The 27927-nt window shown below is 41.0% G+C and overlaps 2 protein-coding genes across 2 annotated transcripts; both read left to right on the forward strand.

Moving 5' to 3' along the window:
- On the forward strand, positions 1-5385 carry LOC139655155 (major histocompatibility complex class I-related gene protein-like; the record flags this gene model as incomplete). The annotated part of the gene is made up of 7 exons (XM_071532482.1): positions 1-316; positions 1360-1638; positions 1997-2302; positions 2905-3003; positions 3263-3280; positions 3504-3549; positions 4150-5385. Coding segments are annotated over 6 exons (1059 nt in total), but the record flags the coding sequence as incomplete, so codon positions are not given.
- Positions 4211-27826, forward strand: LOC139655149 (major histocompatibility complex class I-related gene protein-like). Its single transcript, XM_071532473.1, has 10 exons — positions 4211-4245; positions 5552-5632; positions 5964-6128; positions 21618-21884; positions 23286-23564; positions 24127-24432; positions 25037-25135; positions 25515-25571; positions 26003-26052; positions 26540-27826. Exons 3-8 carry the CDS (start codon positions 6080-6082, stop codon positions 25523-25525), a joined length of 1011 nt encoding a protein of 336 aa, XP_071388574.1. The 5' UTR covers positions 4211-4245; positions 5552-5632; positions 5964-6079; the 3' UTR covers positions 25526-25571; positions 26003-26052; positions 26540-27826.
- Positions 27827-27927: the final 101 nt, after the last annotated feature.

The raw sequence follows: 27927 nt of genomic DNA on the forward strand, positions 1-27927 counted from the left end.
TGTAAATCAAAACCTGAGTTCCTTATTTTAACTGTTTGTCCCACAGTGACTCACTCCCTGAAGTATTTCTTCACTGCATCCTCTGGAGTCTCAAACTTCCCAGAGTTTGTGGGTGTTGCGTTGGTTGATGAAGTTCAGATCGGTCACTATGACAGCAACATCAAGAGAGTAGAACCCAAAAATCAGGACTGGATTATCAAAGTCATAGCAGATGATCCAGAGCACTTCGAGTGGTACAATGCGAGATGTGTGGGCTTCCAGCAGTTCTACAAAGCCGAACTTGAGACGCTGAAGCAGCGCTTCAACCAAACTGGAGGTTTGTTTATGTTTCACTTTATTCTGCTGAAATGTATTTCATCCTGGTTTGTTGTAAAGTAACAGAAAGATGTAGCTTCCATCATACACACACACACACACACACACACACACACACACACACACACACACACACACACTCAGATACGACGACTGGATGCTAGTCTGCTGTACTGATACAGTGTTTCTGTCCATCCCATAATAACCAAACAGAGATTTTTAACAGTTTATCTTCACTAGATTAGATTAAAATAATTTATAATATAAAAAACATAATAAATCTACTGAACTGCCCACAGTGAGTCGCTCCATAATAACTCTACTGTAGAAACCTGTTTATCACAACAGTTTCACAACACACAGCTAATAGAATAACATTACTGCCTGGTTTCTCAAACTACGGAGCTGGACTGTAAACTGGACACAGACTGCTTCTGCTAGGTCCCATATGACAGCAGTATGTTTTAATAAACCTGCTGACAGGACAAGATGTTAAATTTTTCATCCAGGTCACAAGTTGAAAAAGTTTAACAGCCAACTGTGTTGGTCCATCCCATAATAAATCTCCATCAGTAGAAACACATTAGATGATAATAACACTACTGACCACAGTGTGATCAGGTTCAGTGTGTGTCTGCTAGTCAAGACTCCACCTCAGAGTGTGTGTGTGTGTGTGTGTGTGTGTGTGTGTGTGTGTGTGTGTGTTCCTGCAGCTCACATGAAGCCTCTACCTTCAACAGTGTAGATAAACTGTCTGTTGGTCTCTGTGGTAAAGAGAGGATACTGACTGTGTTAGGATCTCACTCTGTTTTACAGCAGTCTCTGCCTCTCTGTCTCTCTCTGAGCCGTCCACACTGTCCACATTATGTTTGGCTGTGAGCGGCTTCCATCCAGCCAGTAACAGCAGTAGGTGTAGATCCTCTGTTTTGGTGTCTCTGGATCAGTGTGTCTCTGTGGTAAAGATGTGATATCAACCACTGATAGTTGACTGTGCTAGGACCTCACTCTGGTTTACTTCAGTCTCTGTCTCTGTCTCTCTCTCAGGTGTCCACATGTACCAGGCGATAGGTGGCTGTGAATGGGATGATGAGAATGGAGAAGTTAATGGGAACTATCAGGATGCTTATGATGGAGAAGCCTGGCTGTTATTCGACCTGAAGACACTGACATGGATTGCTCTAGTACCACAGGCTGTCATCACCAAACACAAGTGGGAAAATGACAAAACTAGATTAGCATACTTACAGTCCTACCTCACCAATGACTGCATTGATTGGCTGAAGAAGTATTTGGACTATGGGAAGAGCACTCTTCAGAGAACAGGTAGAGTCACATGACCTGATGGAGTTTCTGCCTCTTCTGTTTCTAATGTACAGAAACATTACAGTGAATATGAACGAACATATAGAGACCCACTGTACATATAACTGTAATGATTTTTGAGTTTACACACATCTTTGTCTTTCTCTTTTCTCTCTCTCCCTCCCCTCTCCCTCTCTCCCTGCCCCCTCACTCCCGCCTGTTTCTGTCTTTGTCTATTTCTCTCTCTCTCCCTCCCTCCTTCTCTTTCTCTCTCCCTCTCTCTACCCCCTGCCTCCCTCTCCCCCCCTCTCTTTCTCTCTCTCCCCCACCCTCTCTCTCTCCTCTCCCACTCTCTCTCTCCCCCCCTCTCTCTCTCCAGTGCTTCCCTCTGTGTCTCTCCTCCAGAAGTCTCCCTCCTCTCCAGTCAGCTGCCACGCTACAGGTTTCTACCCTGACAGAGGCATGTTGTTCTGGAGGAGAGATGGAGAGGAGCTTCAGGACCACATGGACAAGGGAGAGATCCTCCCCAACCACGATGGAACCTTCCAGACGAGCGTTCAGCTGAACGTTTCATCAGTCAAACCTGAAGACTGGGGGAAGTACGAGTGTGTGTTCCAGCTCTCTGGTGTCAAGGAGGACATCGTCACCAAACTGGACCCAGCAGTGATCAAGACCAACAACCCGGGTAAGACCGGGATGGAGGAGGAGAGACACATTTAGTTTACTTCTTACACCTGACTTGCAATTCATGAATGAATGAATGAATGTATTTGACAATATCATAAAATTACAGCTCTGCAAAGAAAAAGACACTCAAGCAAAGAGTGCCGTTCTTGTTCAACATCAATTATATGTAAATATAACAATACATTGATTTAAAAAAAAAAAAAAACTTTTTTATATATATATAAATAAAGATTTTATATATAGTATCTATTGCAAGTTCTAGCCTATGTTTTCTCATGCAGTGTCGTTTCTATGTACTGTATGGTGTTCCCTGATAGCTCCATAATTTACTCCTCCTTGGTGGTAAATTTGGGCACAGTCTTGTTTACCATACCACCATTTGGGCAACCAGACAGTTTTTAACTCCATGAGAATATTGAAGGCAACCAAACATGCCGGTCGGTTCACTAAAACATATTAGGTGTCTCTCTTGTTTGTCTGATTCACATGACCTCATCTCTATACTTAAAATACTGAAGTGGAACAAAAACATAACCTGATCCATCCAGTGTTATGTGACAAAGTCTGAATGCTCTGTTTTGGTTCCATGTTCTCCTTCAGGGATCAATACTGCTCTTGTCATTGGAGTTGTTGTAGGACTGCTGCTCCTCCTGGCAATCTGCATCACTGGAGTCTTCATCTGGAGAAGGAACAATAATGGTGAGGGACGAAGAGTTTTTTTTTACTCATCTTGAAGCCATTTTTACTCCACTATTGGATTTTAGCATACATGTTTGTGTCTTAATGTTATTGTTCCTTAACTTAATATTTGGTTAATGTGTGGTGGTGACATTTAGTTGACATATATAGTAACAGTAATGCATATATGTAACTTCATTTTCTCTTTGTGTTTCCTTTCATGAATCTTAAATCATAATCTGTCATTGAATAATAATGTAACCTCTTGTCTGTTTTTCAGGATTCAGACCTGCTAATAGTAAGTTTTCTTCCTTAAAAAATAAAAATTTGATTTTCTTTTTGGCATCTACTGTTCTGCAATGTGTAATATTATAATATCTGTTGCTTCCATTTGTACTTAAAAGACAAGGCAGACGTCCAGGCATTAGTAATCAATCACTAATCTCTCATGTACAGTTCTGTTTCTAATAATATTGCTGTTCATTTCAAATTGTTTTTTTTACTTTGTCAACTTTTTGTAGCTTCAGAGACTTCATTTACCGAAGTTGTATCTCCTAACTGATCACAGTGAGTACTTCATCATGTAAATTATTCTGTGCAGATGTGCATAACTACTGTACTGGCATAATACTCACAGATAGAGATACTCTATCTTTACTAAATCATCAATTCCCTTGAGACAAAAACACAATTTAGAGTTGTAATTCACATCCACCTGCTGGTGAGGATTCAAAAAACCATTGTGATAAAGCATTTTCTCACTCAGTGTTACAGTATATTTAATTATTATTAAAAAAATATATATTATTATATTAATAATTAACAGTGGCGTTGAGTTTTTATCCTTATTCTGATGTACATACAAGCACATTGCATCACTCTATATCTAAATGTTATCTTTTGATGCAGACATTAATATCCCATACAACATGAAAGCAAATAGAGCAATAGATTTTCATTTACAATTTGAATTGTGTGTGTGTGTGTGTGTGTGTGTGTGTGTGTGTGTGTGTGTGTAGGGGGAGATTTTGAAGGAGGTTAAGGAGTATGGTTCCCCTTGTTTAACTTGCACAGAAAATGGTTTACATTGTTGAATGAATAAAATGTTCCTGAAAACTGAAAACCTAATTAAGAGTTTTTTCTGCTTATTTCTCTGCCAAAACCAAGGTCCGCCTTGGTGCGAGGAATGTCCGAACCACGTTGGAGGCCTCAAAGACGCCACAAGTCCTCAGTGGGATGAAGAGGCATCACCTTGACACAGAGGTGGGGACTCATAACTTGGACTTGATGACTTGAAAAGGTTTCTAAAGTCTTGACTTGAGATCTTGTGTTTGTGTAAATGACTTAGATTAAAAGTGATGAGATTTGTTCCAGTAGACGACTGAATTTAAATTCTGTTTTCTGAATTTGTATGGAATGATTGAATTTATTGAAGTTAAAAACTGATTATAGAAATCAAACTCATGATGCTCTTACCAAGTTTTTATCCTATTAAAACCATATTGCATTGAAAAGTCCTAGATATTTAGTTTTCTTTAAGATATTAAATTGATGCTGCACTCTTGATTTGTTCTGACTTGACTTGGTGTTCTACATTTAGACTTGAGACTTGACATTAATGACATGGACTAGACTTGGTAATCTACATTTAGACTTGAGACTTGACTTGAAACTTGGGACTCAAGACTTGAGACTGACTTGGGACTCAAACAAAGTTGACCTGGCCACACCTCTGCCACCTCTGCTATCTCTGCCATCATCCTCTCAAAGGAGAAAGACAAAGCCTTGCTGGAATGGGACCCAGTGAGAGAGAGGTTGATCAGAGTACATCTCAGTTCAAAGTACTGCAAACTAACCATCCTGCAGTGCTGTGCACCAACAAATGAGGCTGAAGAGGACAAAGACAACTGGTACGAACTCCAAAGCACCCCAACACAACATGCTTCAGATAACTGGTGACTTGAGAGCCAAAGTGGGCTCTGACAACACCAACTACCAGAGAGTAATGGGCACCCAGGGGTGCAGAGAAAGAAACAACAACGGCTGATTGACTTGAGCATGAACAACAACCTTGTCATCAGCAGAACCATTTTCCCACACGAGGACATCCATAAGCTCAGGTGGAAGTCACACACATAAATGTTGTTTTTTTAAGACCCCTCTGAAGTTTGTTGCTTTCATAAACTAAATCACGTTATTTTTCAAATCCTTGAAAAAAGTTAAAAGCAAAAATGCCCTAAAGCTAAGCAATATAATGACGATATATGAAGACATTTAGCCCCTCGTATACACTTTATGTTAGACTTTGGTCTGTTATATAGATTTACTGTATGTGTTTTAAGTTCTTCTACATTGTATTTGAACCTGTTGCTCAGTTGTAGGCCTATATGATTGGAGTGACTTACTGCTTGTAGTTTGAATTTGTTTGATGCAATTCGAAAAATAAATAAAATAATAAAACTTCTGGCCAGTCATCTGTTATTACAGAAGCTTGGCAGGGTGGTTTTAGTTGATGGGACGGAGGGATTTTTCAAAAATCAATGATGGTTTTATTGGTTGTAATTTATAGGCTACACCTGCTGGTACACCATGAAGTCACCACTAAAGAAGTCTCCACCACCAAAGATTTTCTGTTATCCAGGAAGAAAAAGTAATGACATTTTGATATAAAAGTAGCCTACAATAACATAAAATCTTTGTAATTTCTTGACATTGTCAAATAGGTTTATGGTATGATAGACTGAGATAAAAAATTGCAGTGTGACTTTGTGTGTGATACGACATCTTTGCCTAATCCTCCTAGTGTGAGAATATTTACAACTGAAAGACAAAAACAAATCTGTAAAATCTGTCATTATGTGTGTGAAGTAATGCATTTTCAAAATCAGTTAGGATTTTGTAAGTCTTGTGTCTCCCTCAGCTCTTCAGTTCAGCCTAGTAACCTATGATGTAACAGTCTTTTCTGAATTTTTGTTGGCTAGAATTGGATCTTTCCCTGTGAAGCTGACTAACGATCTGCTGACCGGAGGCAAAGTTTCAACCAGCAGAAGATTTATTCATTACTTTAAACTGTTGCCTACTTCTTTATCAAAACAAGATGAAGGAGTTTATTTTGTTGCTCCTCTTCTGTCACGTTGCATCTCCAGGTAAGATCACATTTAAAATCTTTCTTTTGAACATGTAGTTGTTGTAACTGCAATTTGATTTAGTTACTGTGTAGGCTGACGTCACATTAAGTTGCATCATATTCACATCTGCCTTTGTTGAGTTTAGTGTTGGTTAAGCCGTGAATAAGTTTGTTTTAATCTTCCTAATATTGCTAAGTTAAAAGGAGAATGGATGTAAATATATGTTTACTATAGCCTGTTGATTCTTTAATAGATTTCATCTGACAATGTGTCCACTTACCACCAGCATATTGAGATTATTTTGTGATTATTTATATATATATTTTATATTAAGAGTTTAATTGTTCTTTTTTACCATTATACAAAACAAACAATAGACAAGGAAAATTCAAAAGACAACACTGCATAAAAAAAAAAAACAAAGCAACAAAAACAACAACAACAAAACAGAAATAACACAGGGGAGGGGGGGGGGATGCAAGGGTGACACCCAGAGCCTGCAACAACATTCGACAGGTTTTACTTTCTTATACATTCTTTATACAAGCCTACAAGAAAGTGGTCAGAGAATAAGCAAGGATTTTCCTACAGGCCACACTTAATTAACTTAATTGTTATTATTGTAATTATTTTGTGATTATAGATATTAATGTCTGCTTTGTCAACTTTCCTTCTATATTTATTGATCTTTCACTACAAATCGTGCTACTGGGAGATATAAAGGTGCAGAATAACTCCATAAATAATATAAATAATATAATAATACTCCTGGCTAAAAGTTTTATCATTAAATGTAGAGGCGTAGAAGAAATGTGTTTGGAGAGATTCAGAAACTACGTAAAACATTACAGCAGGATGGAAGAATGTATGACCCAAGTAAGCCTAAAACAACTCATTATTCATGAAAGGTGGGATAGTTTGAGAATTGGGGAAGGATGGAAATAAGCTATGTTCTTAACTACATTTGACTGGGAGTTGAGCTGGTGACTTAAGAGGACCATTATTCTATGTATGTATGTAGATTGTCGGATAAGTGTGAATGGTGATGTATTCTTTGCATTGCCATGCAATATGTGTATGTATATGTGCATAAAGATATATATATATATGTATACGTATATGAGATTATGTGCGATTGTGCATGTGCAGACATATATATATGTGTATATATGTATCTACAGATCATGTCAAAATGTACCTCATCTCATCTCAAAAAAGAATTGCTGTAATAACAGATCTATGTAAAAACAAAGTGCTATATGTCCTCCAAAGCGGGGGGGGGGGGTGGTGGAGGGGTTAAATAAAAAAAAATAAAAAAAACTTCCTTCTATACTGATACTTATTGATATGATGTATTTAATATGATGAAATATTTTAATTGAAGCTTACCTAGCGAGTTTCAGGAGCAGGACCACACCTCAACCGCGCCTCTTCCGGCATTCCATAAATACCATCCTAACCCTCTCTTCCCCTCTCGCTGTCGTATTCTGCGGTTTGTTCTCGTTTACGTGCGGAACGTTTGACAGCTCGCATACTGCCACACCAAGCCAAGCTAGGCATAGGCCAGCATCGAAAAGTAAACCAGACTTTACTCACCTCTCCTCTCCGGGGGTCACGCCCAATGGATCACCTGTGTCTCAGCCCGTCCGACGACCATCTCTTCTTCCCAGCTCCGTCCATCCATCCGAGGAAGAGCCCTCCGACGTAGTGAGAGAGCAACAAGCCCCCGCCACGCATCCTCAACCCCGACACGTTCCCCAGCTAGTCCGAGACACAGGCGAGATTCTCCGAATGCAGGTCCGGCTTCGCTCCGCTCTCGAAGCCTGTGCCGGCGCTCTCACGCCCCAGCAAGGTCCCCCGACGATTCACTGCCGTCAAGGATTTCCGAGCGGACAGTGGTTCGACTCCAGAGAGAGTTAAAGGATAGAGGAATTCCCTACCACCGCTCCGATAACAAAGCAAAGTTATTTGAACTTTTTACAGCTTCCCGCCATACTCGATCCACCAAACAAACACAAAACCGTCTTCTTCCGGGTAGCGTTACCAGCAGCGGCGCAAGATGCGACGTCATCACGCACCAGCACTACGCTCCACAAAATCTGGGAACCCGGGGAATCACTGCTACCAGCTCCAGTATTCCAGCTTCTCACCCTATTATTCCCAGTCTCCTACAGCAGCGCCTGCCTCCAGTCAATGCCACTGGCACTGGGTTGCCAGTTGCTCTCCCTATTCTCCCCCATCTCAGCAGCTTCCTCCCTCAACGAACGGCACCGGGTTGCCAGTTGCTCACCCTATTTCCCCCCCCATCTCAGCAGCTTCCTCCCTCAATGAACGCCTCCGGCACCGGGATGCCAGGTCCTCACTCAACCCTTCCTCTCTCCTCTCAACAGCTTCCCCCCTCAGCGAACGCCACTGGCACCGGGATGCCAGCTCCACACTTTACCTTTCCTCTACCCTGCCCCGTCACAGTGCTCTTCTGGGTGACATCATCTCGCTTCCGGCACCGGGATGCCAGCGCCCCCTGCTGCCTACTTCCAGCAACCGCAGTAGCTCGCTCTAGCAGGGGCTTCCAGCACCGGGATGCCGGCACTCCCTGCTTCCAGCAACCACAGCAGCTCGCTCTAGCCGGGGCCTCTGGCACCGGGATGCCGGCGCCCCCCACATCCGCAAACGAATGCAGGTCGCTTCCTCCGCTCTCTTCGAAATCTACCCCATAATAGCCACCGCTATTCTGTGAGGTCACAAATGGTCCCGTAAGGCCATCCTTATTTACTCAGACAACCTCGTAGTCGTTGACATAATCAACAAAGGACGCTCCAACTCTCCATCCATCATGCCGTTCATGCGCCGCCTCGTCCAGCACTCCGTTACACACCAATATATTCTCCGCGCAGCCCATGCTCCCGGCCACTCCAATGCCATCGCTGACTCTCTTTCTCGTTTCTCGTTGCAGAAGTTCAGAAGCTTGGCACCTCATGCAGATCCGGTTCCTCCATATTCGGCACTGACTTTCAACTCGTAAATCCTGCCCTAATACCCCTGATCGTCGAATCCCAGAACTCCATCATCAACAGCCTATCACCCACAACCCTATCATCCTACTGGACAGCGTGGAAAAGTTTCCGTCACTTTCACGTCCAGCATAACATAACCTTCCCGTCGTTCGATCTCGTCACCCTGACTAGTTTCATTACCTACACCCATTCCGTGATGGCCATAAAAACACACACCATCAAAGTTTATCTTAGCGGCATCAGCTTCTTCTCCAAACTCATAACCGGCACTGTCAGCCTGCATCCACACCATCCGCTCCGGATACGGCACTCCCCATGTAGCTCGAACTCTAGAAGCCATATTACTACTCGCTTTCTTCGGTTTCCTCAGATGCTCTGAATTCACCACCCCAACCGTCCACTTCGACCCACGCCGCCACGCTTGCATTTCAGACTTGTCTTATTTCTCAGAAGACACCATGGTATTCCATCTAAAGCGAACCAAAACCAATCAATCCGGTCAGCCTACACCCGTCTTCTACTTCAAAGTCCAATCGCCACTGAATCCCTTCCAGACCCTCGCAGACTACTCGGCATTCCGGAAATCCCAGAGCATAACATCTTCAGATCCTCTCTTCGTCTGTTGTGGGTGGCTACTCGATTTTGGTTCCACCATCACCTCCGCCACGTACTCTCCTTGTCCGCCATTTCTCCCATTCACTACTCCGGACACTCCTTCAGGATCGGAGCCGCCACTTCAGCCTCCCGCAATGACATCCCAGAACACATTCATTCATTCAACTCATGGGCCGTTGGTCCTCCCAAACATATCACCGCTACATCCGTTCAGATCTCAAAGATCTCAGATCCGCCCAATCTTATCTCCTTAAGTAACTGGAGGTTTTTGGGGGTCCGTCGTGGCCCGGGCGCTGCGGCGGATTCCCTACGAAGCCTCCCCACAACGCATTCAGCTACCAGAACGCTCATCAATCTTCCTTCAATAAATCATTTAAATGCATCTTGTTGATGGTGTGGTCCTTGCTAGTGAATTAAATAACAGTAGTCAAAAAAGCATGATGTGTTGACAATAATGACTCATGAATTCCAGGTTGTAAAATTTTCAGAAAATGTATATATTTGACAGTGTTTTGGAGTGAAATGACCTTAAATTTCTGGCAAATTATAAATCCCTTTTGATTCTGTGTTAATGAATACCAAGCCTTTACAAAATGAATGAAAACTGTCTGTACATTACTCAAGATACTGTTTTATTCATTTATTTGTCCCATAGTCATCAAACAGAAATGTTTGATGACTGAGTTCCTTATGTTGAAATGAGTTCCTTATGTTAACTGTTTGTCCCACAGTGACTCACTCCCTGAAGTATTTCTTCACTGGATCCTCTGGGGTCTCAAACTTCCCAGAGTTTGTGGCTGTTGCGTTGGTTGATGAAGTTCAGATCGGTCACTATGACAGCAACAACAAGATTGAAGAACCCAAACAGGACTGGATGAAGAAAGTCATAGCAGATGATCCAGAGTACTTGCAGTGGCACGCTGTGACATGTATGCAGTCCCAGCAGGTCCACAAAGCCGAATTTGAGACTCTGAAGCAGCGGTTCAACCAAACTGGAGGTTTGTTAATGTTTCACTTTATTATGCTGAAATGTTTTTCATCCTGGTTTGTTGTAAAGTAACAAAGAGATGTAGCTTCCATCATACACACAGACACACACACACACACACACAGATACGCCGACTGGATGCTAGTCTGCTGTACTGATACAGTGTTTCTGTCCATCCCATAATAACCAACAGAGATTTTTAACAGTTTATCTTCACTAGATTAAATTAGAATCATTTATAATATAAAAAACTTCACTGAACTGCCCACAGTGAGTCGCTCCATAATAACTCTACTGTAGAAACCCGTTCATCACAACAATTTCACAATACACAGCTGATAGAATAACATTACTGCGTGGTTTCTCAAACTACGGAGCTGGACTGTAAACTGGACACAGGCTGCTTCTGCTGGGTCCCATATGACAGTTAGCAGTATGTTTTAATAAACCTGCTGACAGGACGAGATGTTAAATTTCTCATCCAGGTCACAGGTTGAACAAGACTAGGTGAAAACCTAGTATATGGCTGGACCGTGTATGAGTGTGCCACGTGCCACGGCCGACCAATGGTGTAACTAACTCCACTGTTGACAGGGGTTAAAGTGGGATTTGGCAGGTGGGGGAACCCTGTTTCGGAGGGGGGGGGGTCAGAAAAAATAGTAATTTAAAACAAATTTCCTGCATTTCTACACCACCTAACCTCTTGGATTAAGTCAAGAAACAGCAACCCTGTATAATGTTAACCAAAAATGTAAAGATTATGTTATATTACTAGATTTCAGCATTGAGGTGCTTACATTCATGATCTTGCATAGGCATACTAACCTAAAAAACCTATTATTGGGAATCATGAGAAAGTTTCAGAGCGACAGACACAAAGCGTCCCCGTAACCATAGCAACTCACTCTCACTCCTGCCTGCGTGCGCACGGCGCGAGAGGAGAGGGAGAGACGCAGAAGAGCCGCTGACTGAGATTACTCTGAGCAGCATGCATGGGAATAAATTACAATATAATAATTATATAATAATAAAATAATATATATAATAATATAATATAATAATTCGTGTATATTTCTCGCTATTCAGATGGTCTGAATAACTCGCTGCTGCGCTGTGCTGCTCTGTCTCGTCTGTCCTGCTGTCAGTTTCCTTTTTTCAGGTCGCGACGTTATCAGTTATGAATTTGTTTTTCACTGCGTGAGAAAATAGACTTGTGGCGTGAGAGCGTGTGAAAAATGTCAATTTCGTGAGTCTCTCGGTCAATGCGTGAGAGTTGGCAGCCCTGTGAACTCGCTTGTCATTATTATGTATGAAATTGCCAATCAGATTTATTTACTTATTAATCGAAGGTGCCAGAACGCCGTTCCGGATCGTTCCGGCCCACTTTAACCCCAGGCTGTAGACTGCTAATACAGAATAATAGTCCATACATCCATACTGATCGTTCCAGCGCGTCCCGTCTCTCTCTCCACCGCTGTCGTCTCCACCGCGCCCACGGCCCGCATTGATCCTGCCGATCCAAGCGCCAGGTGCTCTGTTACCCGTCGGTGCCGAAAACACTGTTCGCCGGACACCGGGGGCGCATCGTCGTCAGGACCCCAGCCGAAATCTCGGCCGGATCATCGGGAACAAATCGGCGCCCAGCTAGCGGCACTGGCCAGAACCGTGGCCCCGGGAAACTTCGGGAAGGTCGGCAATAAGCCCTCGGCGTGATGAAACCTCCATGCTTGTTTGTGTGTCTCTCTCCCCCGACAGAACAGAGGATTTCAGGTGGACTGAGCTCGCGCATATGCATCAACATAAACGGTGATATGATATAATTGTATAGATTCTACTTTAGCTTCAGCTTACATGCATGATATTGGTCAGCCTGCTTACTGTGTGGGAGAAACGGGCTCCTGATCTCAGCGGAGAAACTAGACGTCGGAGAAAACGAAACTTAAATTTCTGGCTCTGTGATACTGTGTTGTGCCACGTGCCACGGCCGACCAATGGTGTAACTTGATCACTCAGTCACTCAGTCAGTCAGTCAGTGACAGACATTCGCGTTTGTAGGGCTGGCCCCGCTGTTGCAGTCCAGCCAAAAAGTTTAACACCCAACTCTACCGTGTCCATCCCATAATACATATATAGTATAACTACAGATTAGATTACATTAACTCTGCTGTGCTGACCACGGTGTGTTGGTCCATCCCATAATAAATCTCCAGCAGTAGAAACACATTAGATGATAATAACTCTACTGACCACAGTGTGTTGGTCCGTCCCAGTAGGCGGCACCAAGCCAACATCTGCAGGTGGAAATAGTTGTTGGTTGTATGGAATGATTGATGGATGGATGGACCAATCAGGACAGACAGACTGCCTCCCAGTCTCCATAATGGTCCTGCTGGTCTCTGCCTTATTCTGACCAGTTGTAGTAACACACTACTGAACAGACTCACTGTCCTGGCTGACCAGGTCTAGCCTAGTGACTAATCCTAGGCTGAAACTCTCCTTCAGTGGAAACTTCTAGACCTAGTCTAGTGAGCTTCTGTAGTTTCTCCTAGGAAGAGGATATTGTGGGACTGATCCACTGGCTGCAGGGTTTCAGTGGATGTGATGTTAACTCCAGGATCATGTTCAGCATGTGTCTGCTAGTCAGGACTCCACCTCAGTGTGTGTGTGTGTGTGTGTGTGTGTGTGTGTGTGTGTGTTCCTGCAGCTCACATGAAGCCCCTACCTTCAACAGTGTAGATAAACTGTCTGTTGGTCTCTGTGGTAAAGAGAGGATACTGACTGTGTTAGGATCTCACTCTGTTTTACAGCAGTCTCTGCCTCTCTGTCTCTCTCTGAGCCGTCCACACTGTCCACATTATGTTTGGCTGTGAGCGGCTTCCATCCAGCCAGTAACAGCAGCAGGTGTAGATCCTCTGTTTTGGTGTCTGTGGATCAGTGTGTCTCTGTGGTAAAGATGTGATATCAACAACTAATAGCTGACTGTGCTAGGATCTCACTCTGGTTTACTTCAGTCTCTGTCTCTCTCTCAGGTGTCCACACCTACCAGAACATGTTTGGCTGTGAATGGGATGATGAGACTGGAGAAGTTAATGGTTTTGATCAGTATGGTTATGATGGAGAAGACTTCATAGCATTAGACATGAAGACACTGACATGGATCGCTCTGACACCACAGGCTGTCATCACCAAACAGAGATGGGATAATAACAAAGCTGAATTAGCATACAGGAATAACTACCTCACCAAGGAGTGCATTGATTGGCTGAAGAAGTATTTGGACTATGGGAAGGGCACTCTGCAGAGAACAGGTAGAGTCACATGACCTGACCTGTTTACTCCTCCTTGGGGATAAATTTGGGCTCAGTCTTGTTTACCATACCACCATTTGGGCAAGCAGACAGTTTTTAAAGATTTATTTTTGGCATTTTATGCTTTATTTGAGAGATATAGTGAGAGAGAGACAGGAAGGTATGGGAGAGAGAGCGAGGGGAAGACATGCAGCAAAGGATTTGAACCCGGGTCGCTGCGGGAAGGCCTGAGCCATATGGTACGCGCCCTACTCGGTGAGCCACCAGGGCAGACAGTTTTCACTAAAACACATTAGGTGTCTCTCTTGTTTGTCTGATTCACATGACCTCCTTTGTATACTTCAGATATTAAAGTGGAACAAATAGATATAATCTGATCCATCCAGTGTTATGTGACAAAGTCTGAATGCTCAGTTTTTGTTCCATGTTCTCCTTCAGGGATCAATACTGCTCTTGTCATTGGAGTTGTTGCAGGACTGCTGCTCCTCCTGACAATCTGCATCGCTGGAGTCTTCATCTGGAGAAGGAACAATAATGGTGAGGGACGAAGAGTTTTTTTTACTCCTCATAAAGATCCACTAGTATAGGATTTAGCATACATGCTTGTGACTTAGTGTTCATGTTATTGTTCCATAACTTCATATATATTTTATGTGTGGTGCTTCTGAAGTACATAAAATGTAAATATTAGTATAACAAATACATTTAGTTGACATATCTAGTAATAGTGATGCACATACATGTAACATAATTTAGTGTTTCCTTTCATAAATCTTAATTTGTAATCTGTCATTGAGTAATAATGTAACCTCTTGTCTGTATTTCAGGGTTCAAACCTGCTAACAGTAAGTTTTCCTTTGATTGTTTTTTGGCATCTACTGGTCTGGATCTGTTGCTTGCATTGTTTGTACTTATAAAGTCCAAGTCAAGTCAAGTCAAGTCAAATTTATTTATACAGCACATTTCATACACAGGGCAACACAATGTGCTTTACATAAAAAGACAATACAGTATGCATATGCAATATGCATCAACAAGTGTTAGTGCAGTTACACAAGAATCAGTGCAGAATATGCCAATGTCAAAATATACAAAACACACACACACAGACTCACACACACACACACACACACACACACACACACACACATACACATTAAGAACTTAGCCATAGATTGTTGTGAAAAGAAAGGTTTTTAACCTGGTTTTAAAGGTGTTCAGTGTGGGGGCCTCTCACCAGCAGGTGGATGTGAGGCATTAGTAATGAATCACTAATCTCTCATGTCCAGTTCTGTTTCGTACATTATTACTGTTCATTTCAAATTAAATTATTTTACTTTGTCTTCTTCTTTGTCAGAGACTTCATCTACCGAAGTTGTATCTTCTAACTGATCACAGTGAGTACTTCATCATGTAAACTATTCTGCACTCAACCAAAGGTACATAACTACTGTACTGGCATAATATTAACAGATATATAAGCAGATACTCTATCTTTACTAAATCATCAATTCCCTTGAGACAAAAACACAATTTAGAGTTGTAATTCACATCCACCTGCTGGTGAGGATTTAATAAGTCATTCTGATAAAGCATTTTCTCACTCAGTGTTACAATATAATTATATAGAAAACAGTTGGTGTTGAGTTTTTATCCTAATTCTGATGTACAAAAAAGCAAATTGCATCACTCTATATCTAAATGTTATCTTTTGATCCAGAAATGAAACCTCATGCAATATAAAAGCACATATTCTACACAGTGTGAACAATAATAAATTCAATATTTCACCTTGTCTGTCTGTTAATCTGTCTTGACAGGCGACCTGTGGAGATAAGAAGAGGATGGTGAACTCCAATAAGTTACAGCGGCATCAAGATAAATAGCAGCAGTTGTTTCTAATTTTCAACAAAAGTGTACATTAACAAAACTTTATTGAATATTGAGATTTAAAGTCATAGGATCTGTCAGAAAGTTGTGGGACAAATCACATTAGTCAAATTTGCATTGATTTACTCACCAAAGAACAATATTTATGTTTGTGCTTCATTACTACACTTTACTACATTACTATACACTACACCCTGCCTCCATACTGTATTGTAGCTAATACAGTAACCTAATACCAAATGCAGGTTGGTTTTTCCTAAATGAGTGCCAGTCAGAACTGGCAGCAGTATCACTGTACAGGTAAATCCTCCTCTGTAGGAGTAACAACATCAGCAGAGTACTGATGCTGCTGTACAGCTGTTTCTGCAGAGCTTTTGTGGAGAGGGATTACTACAGCAGCTACCAGAGACCAAACACATGATGAGAGAACAAACAGAGAGGACACTATCTTTACCATGCTGACAGACACAGCATTTTGATTTGTCAATTCATGAACAATATTGTGTGTGTGTGTGTGTGTGTGTGTGTGTGTGTGTGTGTGTGTGTGTGTGTGTGTGTGTGTGTGTATGTGTGTGTGTGTCAGTACAATAACTTGGACCCTGGACCTTTGCCCCTGACCCCCCTCTCCCTAACCTGCACTAAATCACTTGATCTGGACTATGTTGCACATGGATATTATGCACCTTTGACTATAAGCTACAATTCAACTTACACAGGAGTTTGTTATTACACAAGAGGTAATACTCAACACCACTTTGGACACTTAAGACGCTTGAGACACTTAATTTTAGTCTTATATTTTTTACCCTCATAGTTTTATAGTTGTATATTTATTTATATTGCCTTGTATCTTTCCTACACTATTTTTATTACCTTATTACTTTTCCTGTACTTTGTTCTGCCAATGTACAGTAGGCTACTGTACTTTGTCCTGCCAATTGCTGCTGTGACACCGAATTTCCCACCGAAGCATTGCCACACGGTTATCGGTTAAATAACCTAATTCCACTAATGTTACTTCAGTACCACAAGGTAATAACATTACTTATCGTTACAATGTTTGTAGGGCAGCAGAAGACGTGTTATCAAGTTACTGTTTACAAATCCTGTTACTAACACATGCAAGTTGTGGAATTTTAAGTTTCTCTTACGTTTTCACAATGGTAGACTCTGTCAGATTGAGTACAATGCTGCTGGTCTGATGGCCTGTGCATTGCCAAATGACAAACATGACATGATGTCCACATCAGGCACATTAGAGATCGATGTAGATCAATTTCTATACATTGACCAACTTTGTATTTTGCCTCTGTATGGGAAACACTGCTGATCTCACAGCCAAAGCCGCCCTCTAGAGGCCATCTGACTGACTGACTGATTGACTGACTGACCTGAATCTGTCTCGTGAAACCCTCGGCTGCACTGTGGGAAAAAAAGAGGACACTTCCTTTATGATGCTGAGAGCCACAGCATTTTTGTTTGTGAATTCATGAACACTATCTTGTGTGTTTGAGTTTATAATTAGCTATGAAGGTTAGAGTTATAAATGATGTTCATTTTCACTGGTGAGTTTTTAAATCACACAAAATGAGTTTGACTTGGGTTCAACACAGTTCTCCTGGATTCTGCTCTGGCTCAATGCTCCGTCATTGTAAAACCGTTCAAATCTCTATAATGGTGTGGAAATGATCTACAATCTGTACAGCTTTTTGAATGGGTATTAGAGCAAGATGTTTTCATTTAGAAATTGTTTTTTTTTGTTTGTTTTGTTTTGGGGGTTTTTTGTTTTGTATTTGGTGAACTATATTTTGGTCTTCATTAGGGAATTACAGCAGTCAGATATTGTGTGTAGATGTTCTACTCTATTCTAGTTTGAATTGATGTGTGTGTGTGAGAGAGAGAGAGAGAGAGAGACGGGGGGGGGGTAAGGTGTCTGTATTGGGGGAAATTTTGGATTTGTAGTATGGCATCGTTAGTGTAACAAAAAAGGGTTTGATAAAATAATAAAATGTTTCTGAAAACCTAATTCAGAGTTGTTTTTCTGTTGATTTGTGTGTTGTGTATTTGTGGATCATAGTTGTTTTATAACCTATAAAGGATTGTTCAGGCATTCATATGACAAAGAATATTGTGCAAAAGCTCTTTTTATATATTTCAGTCGATAGTGAGCCCGTTAATTGACACCAAATTAACCTTCTGGTACCTTGATGAATACACAAACACTTCTAGAGAGCAGAGTCACAGATTATAATGATCATTTATCAGGTTGATCATTTAGAGACCAGCAGAAAGTCACGTGACATCCTCTTCTGGTCATTTCTCAGTTCAGAGGGAGATACATAATCTGTCCAGAGGCGGCGCTATGACACTGCTGAGTCCTCTGTAATCCTATATACATATATATATATATATATATACTATACTATAATAATAATGATAATACTATAAAATCAGGAAAACTCTGTCCATCTGTCTGCATCCATTTTGCTCCTCAATGGGTTGGCCAATCAATCTGAAACTGCACATGGGCATTGAGCATTGGCATAGGCAGGGACTGACGAAGCAGATTTTTCCATTTTCCCAAATTTACGCTGTTTATGCGCATTTTTGGCAAGTCTGCACGGAGTTGTGGCGCGCGCATCCCCGGGTATGGACTAGTGGTAAACTCAATGATAAACTTTCTTTTTTATTAACATACAACATTACAACAAAAAATATAGACTAACAAACTTAAATTAAAAAAATAAATAAATAATTAAATAAATAAATAAGGACATCACTAAACCAAAGTATACATTCTGAAATAGTTTGTTGTAATAATTAACAGGGGACATACTTCACTATTTACATTCCAGAGACTGTATTAATCATAAATACAGTGATAATTGGGGAGGATGTAGAAAATTTGTGGACTTGTGGATATGGAATTTACCAATCAGTATCATGAGATTAATTATGAAGTTCACTGAGTTCACACTGCTTTCAAAATACGAAATTACATCTTTACATTTAATTTCAATGGAGCCTCCAGTATTCCTTAAAACATTCCCTCCATCTCACTCCAGAACATGAACAGAGTGTGAACAACTAACTCAGTGATAAAACAGACTCTCACAACACTTACTCACAGTCACAGAAAAAGAGAATTTCCCTACAGAGATTAGTGAGATTATTATCACATTACTATCACATTAATACTCTGTGCTCATCCCTCCCTGTGACGAGAACCGCTGCAGTTTGAGAACAATATCGTCTGTAGACAACGCCGGTCAGGTTAAGGGGATTTTCATTCAGAAATATTGTTCCTCTGGTTAGAGGCTGGTGAGGTTTTGCTGCTGTACAAACCAGAACAGACTGGGAGAGAATATTTCAGCACATGGTTTGACTCAGAGAGAGAGGAGAAGAGTTTAATAACAGAGGAGACCATGGTGGATTCCTGACATGTTAGATATCACAGTCAAGCTCTGCTGCCACTAACAGCCTCTGTTTGTGCTGAACAATCAGACAAATATATGTTGAGCTGCAGTCAAGATTCACATATCAGTGTCATTAACTGATTAACTTCATGTTGCAGTGCTGTGAGCCTCCAGCCTCCTTCACAACGTTCAAAATCAATCGACTTTGTAAAGGCTTGTTTTTCTTCCTTATAATCCATATTGTTATTGTTTTAGAGTAATTTTGACCTTTTTCAGTATATAAATATTTCTCAAATAATCATGAAATCGTAGAGAAAGTGTGTAGGCCTACCATAAAATAAGCAGATATAGCCTACTGTAATGATTTGAAAAATTTAAAAATCTCTTGTTTAGCCATGGATGCTAATGCTAGCTACAGATGGTTACAGTCCTGCTGAACTAGCTTTGGCAGCAGTTTGTAAATTCCTTTAGCTTGTACTAAAGTAATTTTAAACTCATATTTCATTCCTATAATGTAGTCGCTGTACATTATCCCTTACATAACATTTCCTTGATGAGTTTAGTTATCCATGACTGGCTGGTTGATAGGTGCTGCATGTTGTTCAGACTGGAGTTGAAGCTGTTTGTAATTGACTTCCATAAAGCCTCCAACATGCCAAAGGTAAAGTTATACATATTTATGTTGAATTGTTTCAAGGCTAAACCCACTGAGGAAAACCATGTGTTTTACTGTTTGAACTCAGAGCCTAGTCCAGTGTTAAAGGCCTTCTTGGCCCTGTAACAGATCTGCAGTGTGTTTTGATCAGGAGCCAGTCAAAGTGAAAGCCGGGCCGGTCCAGAACAGGACTGATGCTGATGTTGATGCTTCTGTGTTTTGGTGTTTTGTTCTCAGTGGAACATGTTGGAGGTGATGAGGAACCAAGACTCAAGCTCTGACTGACACTCAGCAGCTAAATGGAAAATACAACCAGCCTCTCTGGATATTAATGAACTCTGTCAACACAAACATGAAACATGAGACATCAGCAGACTGGTGATGAATGAGCCCACCTTCTGATTTCAACTAAATCAAATGAGCAATCAAAGATTTTAGCTTTGAAATTAGTCATAGTTCTAATGAAGCAACTAGCTAATCATCCTATTCATTGGCACATTTTAAACAGCTGCTCATATATTATTACATAACATTAACATGTTTTTCTTTCATTCATTTTTTTTAACCTAAACATTTCCATCTTTTTCCCTGGCTCATATATCTTTACATAGCATTTCTCTATTGTATATGATCATTCTAGGCAATATTTATTATAGACTCTCTCTTGCTACATGAGTTTAGTTTCACTTTCAACAAACAACCTCAATTCTTCAACTCAGCCTAGTAACCCATGACGTAACAGCCTTTTCTGAATTTCCATTGGTCAGAATTGGGCTCTTGTTCAGCCCCGTTGTGGCTGTGAGGCTGTTCTAGACAATAAAACAGGAAAAGACCTGCGGACTGGAGACCAACTTTCAACCAGCGGGACATGTATTCATAATTATGTTCTACAAAACAAGATGGAGTTTATTTTGTTGCTCCTCTTCTGTCACGTTGCATCTCCAGGTAAGATCACATTTTAAATCTTTCCTTTAAGCATGCAGGTGTCATGATACGTGTCAGATATCACATTAAGCTGCATTATATTCACATCTGGCTTTGTTAAGTTTAGTGTTGATTAAGCCGAGAATAAGTTTGTTTTAATCTTACTAGTATTGTTAAGTTAAATGGAGAATCGATGTGAATATACATCAGAATATATATTTTCTACTGTAGTCTGTTGATTCTTAAATTAATAGATTATCACACACTTGAATCGCATCATTCAACTTACAGTAATGCAATTTCATCAGACAATGTGTTCACTTACCACCAGCATAGTTAGATCCTCAGTATTTTATATTTTTGTTTTACCAAACCATCCATTTGAGGGCGCTGTGTTCGTATATTAATATCAGCTGAACCTTAAACTTGGAGCAAAATAACCTTAATTTTCTGGCCAATTATAAATCCCTTCTGAATACCAGCCCTTTACAAAATGAATGAAACCTGTCCATACATTCCTCTTTGTTCAAGACACAGTTGTTTTTTATTTATTTATTGTCCCATAGTCATTGGACAGAAATTGAAATTCTCTGTTGTGCTCAGGGAATTGACAACCGATCACACATTGTTAGTATAAAACTTCATTTAAAAAATGTAAATCAAAACCTGAGTTCCTTGTTAACTGTTTGTCCCACAGTGACTCACTCCCTGAAGTATTTCTACACTGCATCCTCTGGAGTCCCAAACTTCCCAGAGTATGTGGTTGTTGGGTTTGTTGATGAAGTTCAGATAACTCACTGTGACAGCAACACCAAGAGAAACGAACCCAAACAGGACTGGATGAACAAAGTCACAGCAGATGATCCACAGTACTGGGAGACGCAAACTGGGATCTTTATGGGTGGCCAGCAGGGCTCCAAAGTCGACATTGACACCCTGAAGCAGCGCTTCAACCAAACTGGAGGTTTGTTTATGTTTCACTGTATTCTGCTAAAATGTTTTTCATCCTTGTTGTAAAGTAGCAGAGAGATGTAGCTTCCATCATACACACACACACACACACACGCACACACACACACACACCCTCTCTCTCACGCACACACATTCTCTCACACACACTCTCTCCGACACACTCACACACACATACACACACACACATACACGCATAGGCCAGCCTTCATCCATTATTCACACAGATTCAACTGTTTGATGCTGAGGGTTTTCTTCATTCACACACCTGACTGAAACGCACAGTCAGACTCAACACACACATTACTAAGACTGAGACTACTGGATGCTAGTCTGCTGTACTGATACAGTGTTTCTGTCCATCCCATAATAACCAACAGAGATTATTAACAGTTTATCTCCACTAGATTAGATTAGAATAACTCTACTGAACTGCCCACAGTGAGTCGCTCCATAATAACTCTACTGTAGAAACCTGTTTATCACAACAGGTTCACAACACACAGCTGATAGAATAACATTACTGGCTGGTTTTGGACAGGGCGAGATGTTAAATTTCTCATCCAGGTCACAGGTTGAAAAAGCACCCAACTCTATTGTGTCCATCCCATAATAAATATATAGTAGAACTATAGATTAGATTAGATGATAATAACTCTACTAACCACAGTGTGTCCATCCCATAATAAATCTCCAGCAGTAGAAACACATTAGATGATTTAGTGAACACCTTCTCACTTGAAGGTCTGTGTAATCACAAAAAAAAAAAAAATACTTTTTATATGCACTCTATGCACTCTATGCATTGCATCTATGCATTACATCTATGCACTGCCTCTATGCACTGCCTTGTAGCACCTCTGTCATGTTGGACCAGAACTTAGCTTATGGCACTTACTCTCGTTGTTCTCTCCTGACTAGATCATTGCTTGTGCTGTGTGTATTAAAATCTCATATGTATGTTGCTTTGAATAAAAGCATCTGCCAAATGGGAAACTGTAATTGTCTGCTAGTCAGGACTCCACCTCAGTGTGTGTGTGTGTGTGTGTGTGTGTGTTCCTGCAGCTCACATGAAGCCTCTACCTTCAAGAGTGTAGATAAACTGTCTGTTGGTCTCTGTGATAAAGAGAGGACACTGACTGTGTTAGGATCTCACTCTGTTTTACAGCAGTCTCTGCCTCTCTGTCTCTCTCTGAGCCGTCCACACTGTCCACATTATGTTTGGCTGTGAGCGGCTTCCATCCAGCCAGTAACAGCAGTAGGTGTAGATCCTCTGTTTTGGTGTCTGTGGATCAGTGTGTCTCTGTGGTAAAGATGTGATATCAACCACTGATAGTTGACTGTGCTAGGATCTCACTCGGGTTTACTTCAGTCTCTGTCTCTGTCTCTCTCTCAGGTGTCCACATTGTTCAGTTGATGTATGGCTGTGAATGGAATAATGAGACTGGAGACATTAATGGGAACTTTCAGTATGGCTATGATGGAGAAGACTTCATAGCATTTGACCTGAAGACACAGACATGGATCGCTCCAACACCACAGGCTGTCATCACCAAACAGAGATGGGATCCAAACAAAGCTAATTCAGCATACAGGAAGAATTACCTCACCAAGGACTGCATTGATTGGCTGAAGAAGTATTTGGACTATGGGAAGGGCACTCTGCAGAGAACAGGTAGAGTCACATGACCTGATGTAGTTTCATGGACACAACAATGTTCATCTGTCTCTTCTGTTTCTAATGTACAGAAACATTACAGTGAATATGAGCCAACATAGATACCCACTGTACATGTAACTAATGATTTTTGAATTTATACATGTTTCTTTTTCTGTCCCCCTCTCTCTCTCTCTCTCTCTCCCTCTCTCTTTCTTTTTTCTCTCTCCCTCTTTGTCTCTTTCTCTCCCTCTCCCCCTTTCTTTCTCCCTCTCTCCCCTCCCTCTCTCACTGTCTCTCTCACTCACCCTCTCTCTCCCCAACATCCCTCTCTTTCTCTCTCTCTCTCTCCCCCCTTCCCTACCTCTCTCTCCCTCTCTGTCCTCTCTTTTTCTCTCCCTCTCTCCTCCCCTCCCTCCCCGTTTCACCATTTCTCTGTCTCTCTCCCTTCTCTCTCTCCCTCTCCACCCCCACCCATCCCCCACTCTCTCTCCACTCCTCCCGCTCTTTCTCTCCCTCTCTCTCCCTCTCCATCCCCCTGCTCCTGCCTCTCTCTCTTACTTTCTCCTTCCCCCCCCAGTGCTTCCCGTCGTGTCTCTCCTCCAGAAGTCTCCCTCCTCTCCAGTCAGCTGCCACGCTACAGGTTTCTACCCTGACAAAGTCATGTTGTTCTGGATTAGAGATCGAGAGGAGCTTCAGGACCTCATGGACCAGGGAGAGATCCTCCCCAACCACGATGGAACCTTCCAGATGAGCGTTCAGCTGGACGTTTCATCAGTCAAACCTGAAGACTGGGGGAAGTACGAGTGTGTGTTTCAGCTCTCTGGTGTCAAGGAGGACATCGTCACCAAACTGGACCCAGCAGTGATCAAGACCAACAACCCGGGTAAGACTGGGATCAGAGCTGATGGAGGAGGAGAGACACATTTAGTTTACTTCTTACACCTGACTAACAGTTCATGTGTTTTGTTTCTGTTGTTCTGTACTGGACCGTTTCTCTCCTTGTTGTGGTTTTGTTGTCATTTTAGTTTCTGTCATCCAGTTCAGTTGGGTTTGTCATCTTGATATTTCTTGTTTTTAATCAGTTGTATGTATCCAAATGAACATATTAAATTACACTTTTACTTTATATATAGTATCTATTACAAGTTCCAGCCTATATTTTCTCATGTATTTTCTATGTACTGTATGGTGTTCTCAGATAGCTCCATAGTTTATTCCTCCTTGGGGGTAAATTTAGGCTCAGTCTTGTTTACCATACCACCATTTAGGCAACCAGACAGTTTTTAACTCCATGTGAATATTGAAGGCAACCAAACGTGTCGGTCGGTTCACTAAAACACATTAGGTGTCTCTCTTATTTGTCCAATTCACATGACCTCCTCTGTATATTTCAGATATTAAAGTGGAACAAATAGATATAATCTGATCCATCCAGTGTTATGTGACAAAGTCTGAATGCTCTGTTTTGGTTCCATGTTCTCCTTCAGGGATCAATACTGCTCTTGTCATTGGAGTTGTTGCAGGACTGCTGCTCCTCCTGGCAATCTGCATCACTGGAGTCTTCATCTGGAGAAGGAACAATAATGGTGAGGGACGAAGAGTTTTTTACTCCTCATAAAGATCCACTAGGATAGGATTTAGCATACATGTGTTCATGTTATTGTTCCATAACTTCATATATAGTTTGGTGCCTCTGGTGATGCGGCGTTCATAAAATGTAAATATCTTAAGAAATACATTTAGTTGACATCAAATCTGCTGTCAGTAATTTTCTTCAATTTGATTGTTATTTGGCAAGTACTGTACTGTAGTTTATAATAGTTGGATCTGTTGCTTGCATGGTTTGTACTTATAAAAGACATGGCAGAAGACCAGGCATTAGTAATCAATCACTAATCTCTCATGTCAAGTTCTGTTTCTTTCAATATTACTGTTCATTTCAAAATAAATTATTTTGCTTTGTAGATGTTTTGTAGCTTTGGAGACTTTGTCAGTTGAAGTTGTACCTCCTAACTGATCACAGTGAGTACTTCATCATGTAAACTATTCTGTGCAGATGTGCATAACTGCTGTACTGGCATAATACTCACGGATATACTCTATCTTTACTAAATCATTGATTCCCTTGAGACCAAAACACAATTTAGGGTTATAATGCAAATCCACCTGCTGGTGAGGATTCAAAAATCCATTCTGATAAAACATTTTCTCACTCAGTGCTACAGTATAATTAATTAATATTAGTATTATTATATTAATAATTAACAGTTGGCATTGAGTTATTATCCTTATTCTGATGTACAAAAAAGCATATTGAATCATTCTATATCTAAATGTTATCTTTTGATCGAGAAATTAATATCCCATACAGTATGAAAGCAAATATTCTGCACAGTGTGAACAATAATACGTTCAATATTTCAGCTTGTCTGTCTGTTAATCTGTCTTGACAGGTGACGAGTGGAGATAAGAAGAGGATGGTGAACTCCAATAAACTACAGAGGTATCAAGATATTATATTATATTATTATAGTATTGTTGCTACTATTAAATGCAGGTTGTTTTTTCCTAACTGAGTGACAGTCAGAACTGGCAGCAGCATCACTGTACAGGTAAATCCTCCTCTGTAGGAGTAACAACATCAGCAGAGTACTGATGCTGCTGTACAGCTGTTTCTGCAGAGCTTTTGTGGAGAGGGATTACTACAGCAGCTACCAGAGACCAAACACATGATGAGAGAACAAACAGAGAGGACACTTCCTTTACCATGCTGACAGACATATCATTTTGGTTTGGGAATTCATGAACAATGTTTTGTGTGTGTGTGTGTGTGTGTGTGTGTGTGTAGAGGGAGATTTTAAGGTTAAGTAGTATGGTTCCCCTTGTTCAACTTGCACAGAAAATGGTTTACATTGATGAATGAATAAAATGTTTCTGAAAACCTAATTAAGAGTTGCTAATTCTCTGCTTATTTCCCTGCAAAAACCAAGGTTCACCTTGGTGCGAGGAATGTCCGAACCATGTTGGAGGCTTCAAAGACGGAACAAGTCCTCAGTGGGATGAAGGGGCATCACCTGGACCTCCTGGGGATAAGTGAATGTCGCTGGACTTGCTTTACGATGGATCCACCATCCTCCATTCAGGTCACAGACCCCCACACACACGGTGTAGACATCATCCTGTCAAAGGAGAAAGACAAAACCTTGCTGGAATGGGACCCAGTGAGAGAGGTTGATCAGAATACATCTCAGTTCAAAGTACTGCAAACTAACCATCCTGCAGTGCTGTGCACCAACAAATGAGGCTGAAGAGGACAAAGACAACTGGTACGAACTCCAAAGCACCCCAACACAACATGCTTCAGATAACTGGAGACTTGAGAGCCAAAGTGGGCTCTGACAACACCAACTACCAGAGAGCAATGGGCACCCAGGGGTGCAGAGAAAGAAACAACAATGGAAAACGGCTGATTGACTTGAGCATGAACAACAACGTTGTCATCAGCAGAAACATTTTCCTACACAAGGACATCCATAAGCTCAGGTGGAAGTCACACACATAAATAAATGTTGTTTTTTTAAGACCCCTCTGACGTTTGTTGCTTTCATAAACTAAATCACATTATTTTCCAAATCCTTGACAAAAGTTGAAAGCAACAATGTCCCAAAGCTATGCAACATAATGACGATATATGAAGACATTTAGCCCCTCGTATGTACTTTATGTTAGACTTTGGTCTGTTATATAGATTTATTGTATGTGTTGTAAGTTCTTCTAAGTTGTATTTGAACCTGCTGCTCAGTTGTAGGCCTGTATGTTTGTAGTGACTACTGCCTGTAGTTTGAATTTGATGCAATTAGAGAAAATACAAATACATACCGGTCAGTCATCTGTTATTTCAGAAACTTGGCTTGGTGGTTTTAGTTGATGGGAGGGGCAGGAAATTCATGATGGTTTTATTGGTTGTAATTTTTATGTAGGGCAAGTCACCACTAAAGAAGACACCACCACTGCAAATTTTCAGTTTTTCCATTAAGTAAAAGTAATATTTGATATGAAAACAGCCTAAAGAAGGGCTACCTACCATTCTTGGCATTAATTGTCAAATGATAGATTGAGCTAAAAACAATCAGTGTGACTTTGTGTGTGATACCACAGTTTTGCCTAATCCTCTACTGTGAGAATATTTACGACTGAGAGACAAAAAAATCTGTAAAATCTGTCGTTTGTGAATTAATGCGTTGTCTTCTCTCCCTAGCCTATAGTTTCACTTTCAAATAAACTCAGCTCTTCAATTCTGCCTAGTAACCCATGATGTAACAGTCTTTTCTGAATTTCTATTGGCTGGAATTGGACTCTTGACCGTGAGGCTGACTGT

The sequence above is a fragment of the Centroberyx affinis genome, unplaced genomic scaffold, assembly GCF_046629955.1.
Source record: "Centroberyx affinis isolate AG114_WGS23_722 - 3 ecotype Tasmania unplaced genomic scaffold, CSIRO-AGI_Caff_v1 ptg002192l_1, whole genome shotgun sequence".
Classification (NCBI taxonomy): domain Eukaryota; kingdom Metazoa; phylum Chordata; class Actinopteri; order Beryciformes; family Berycidae; genus Centroberyx; species Centroberyx affinis.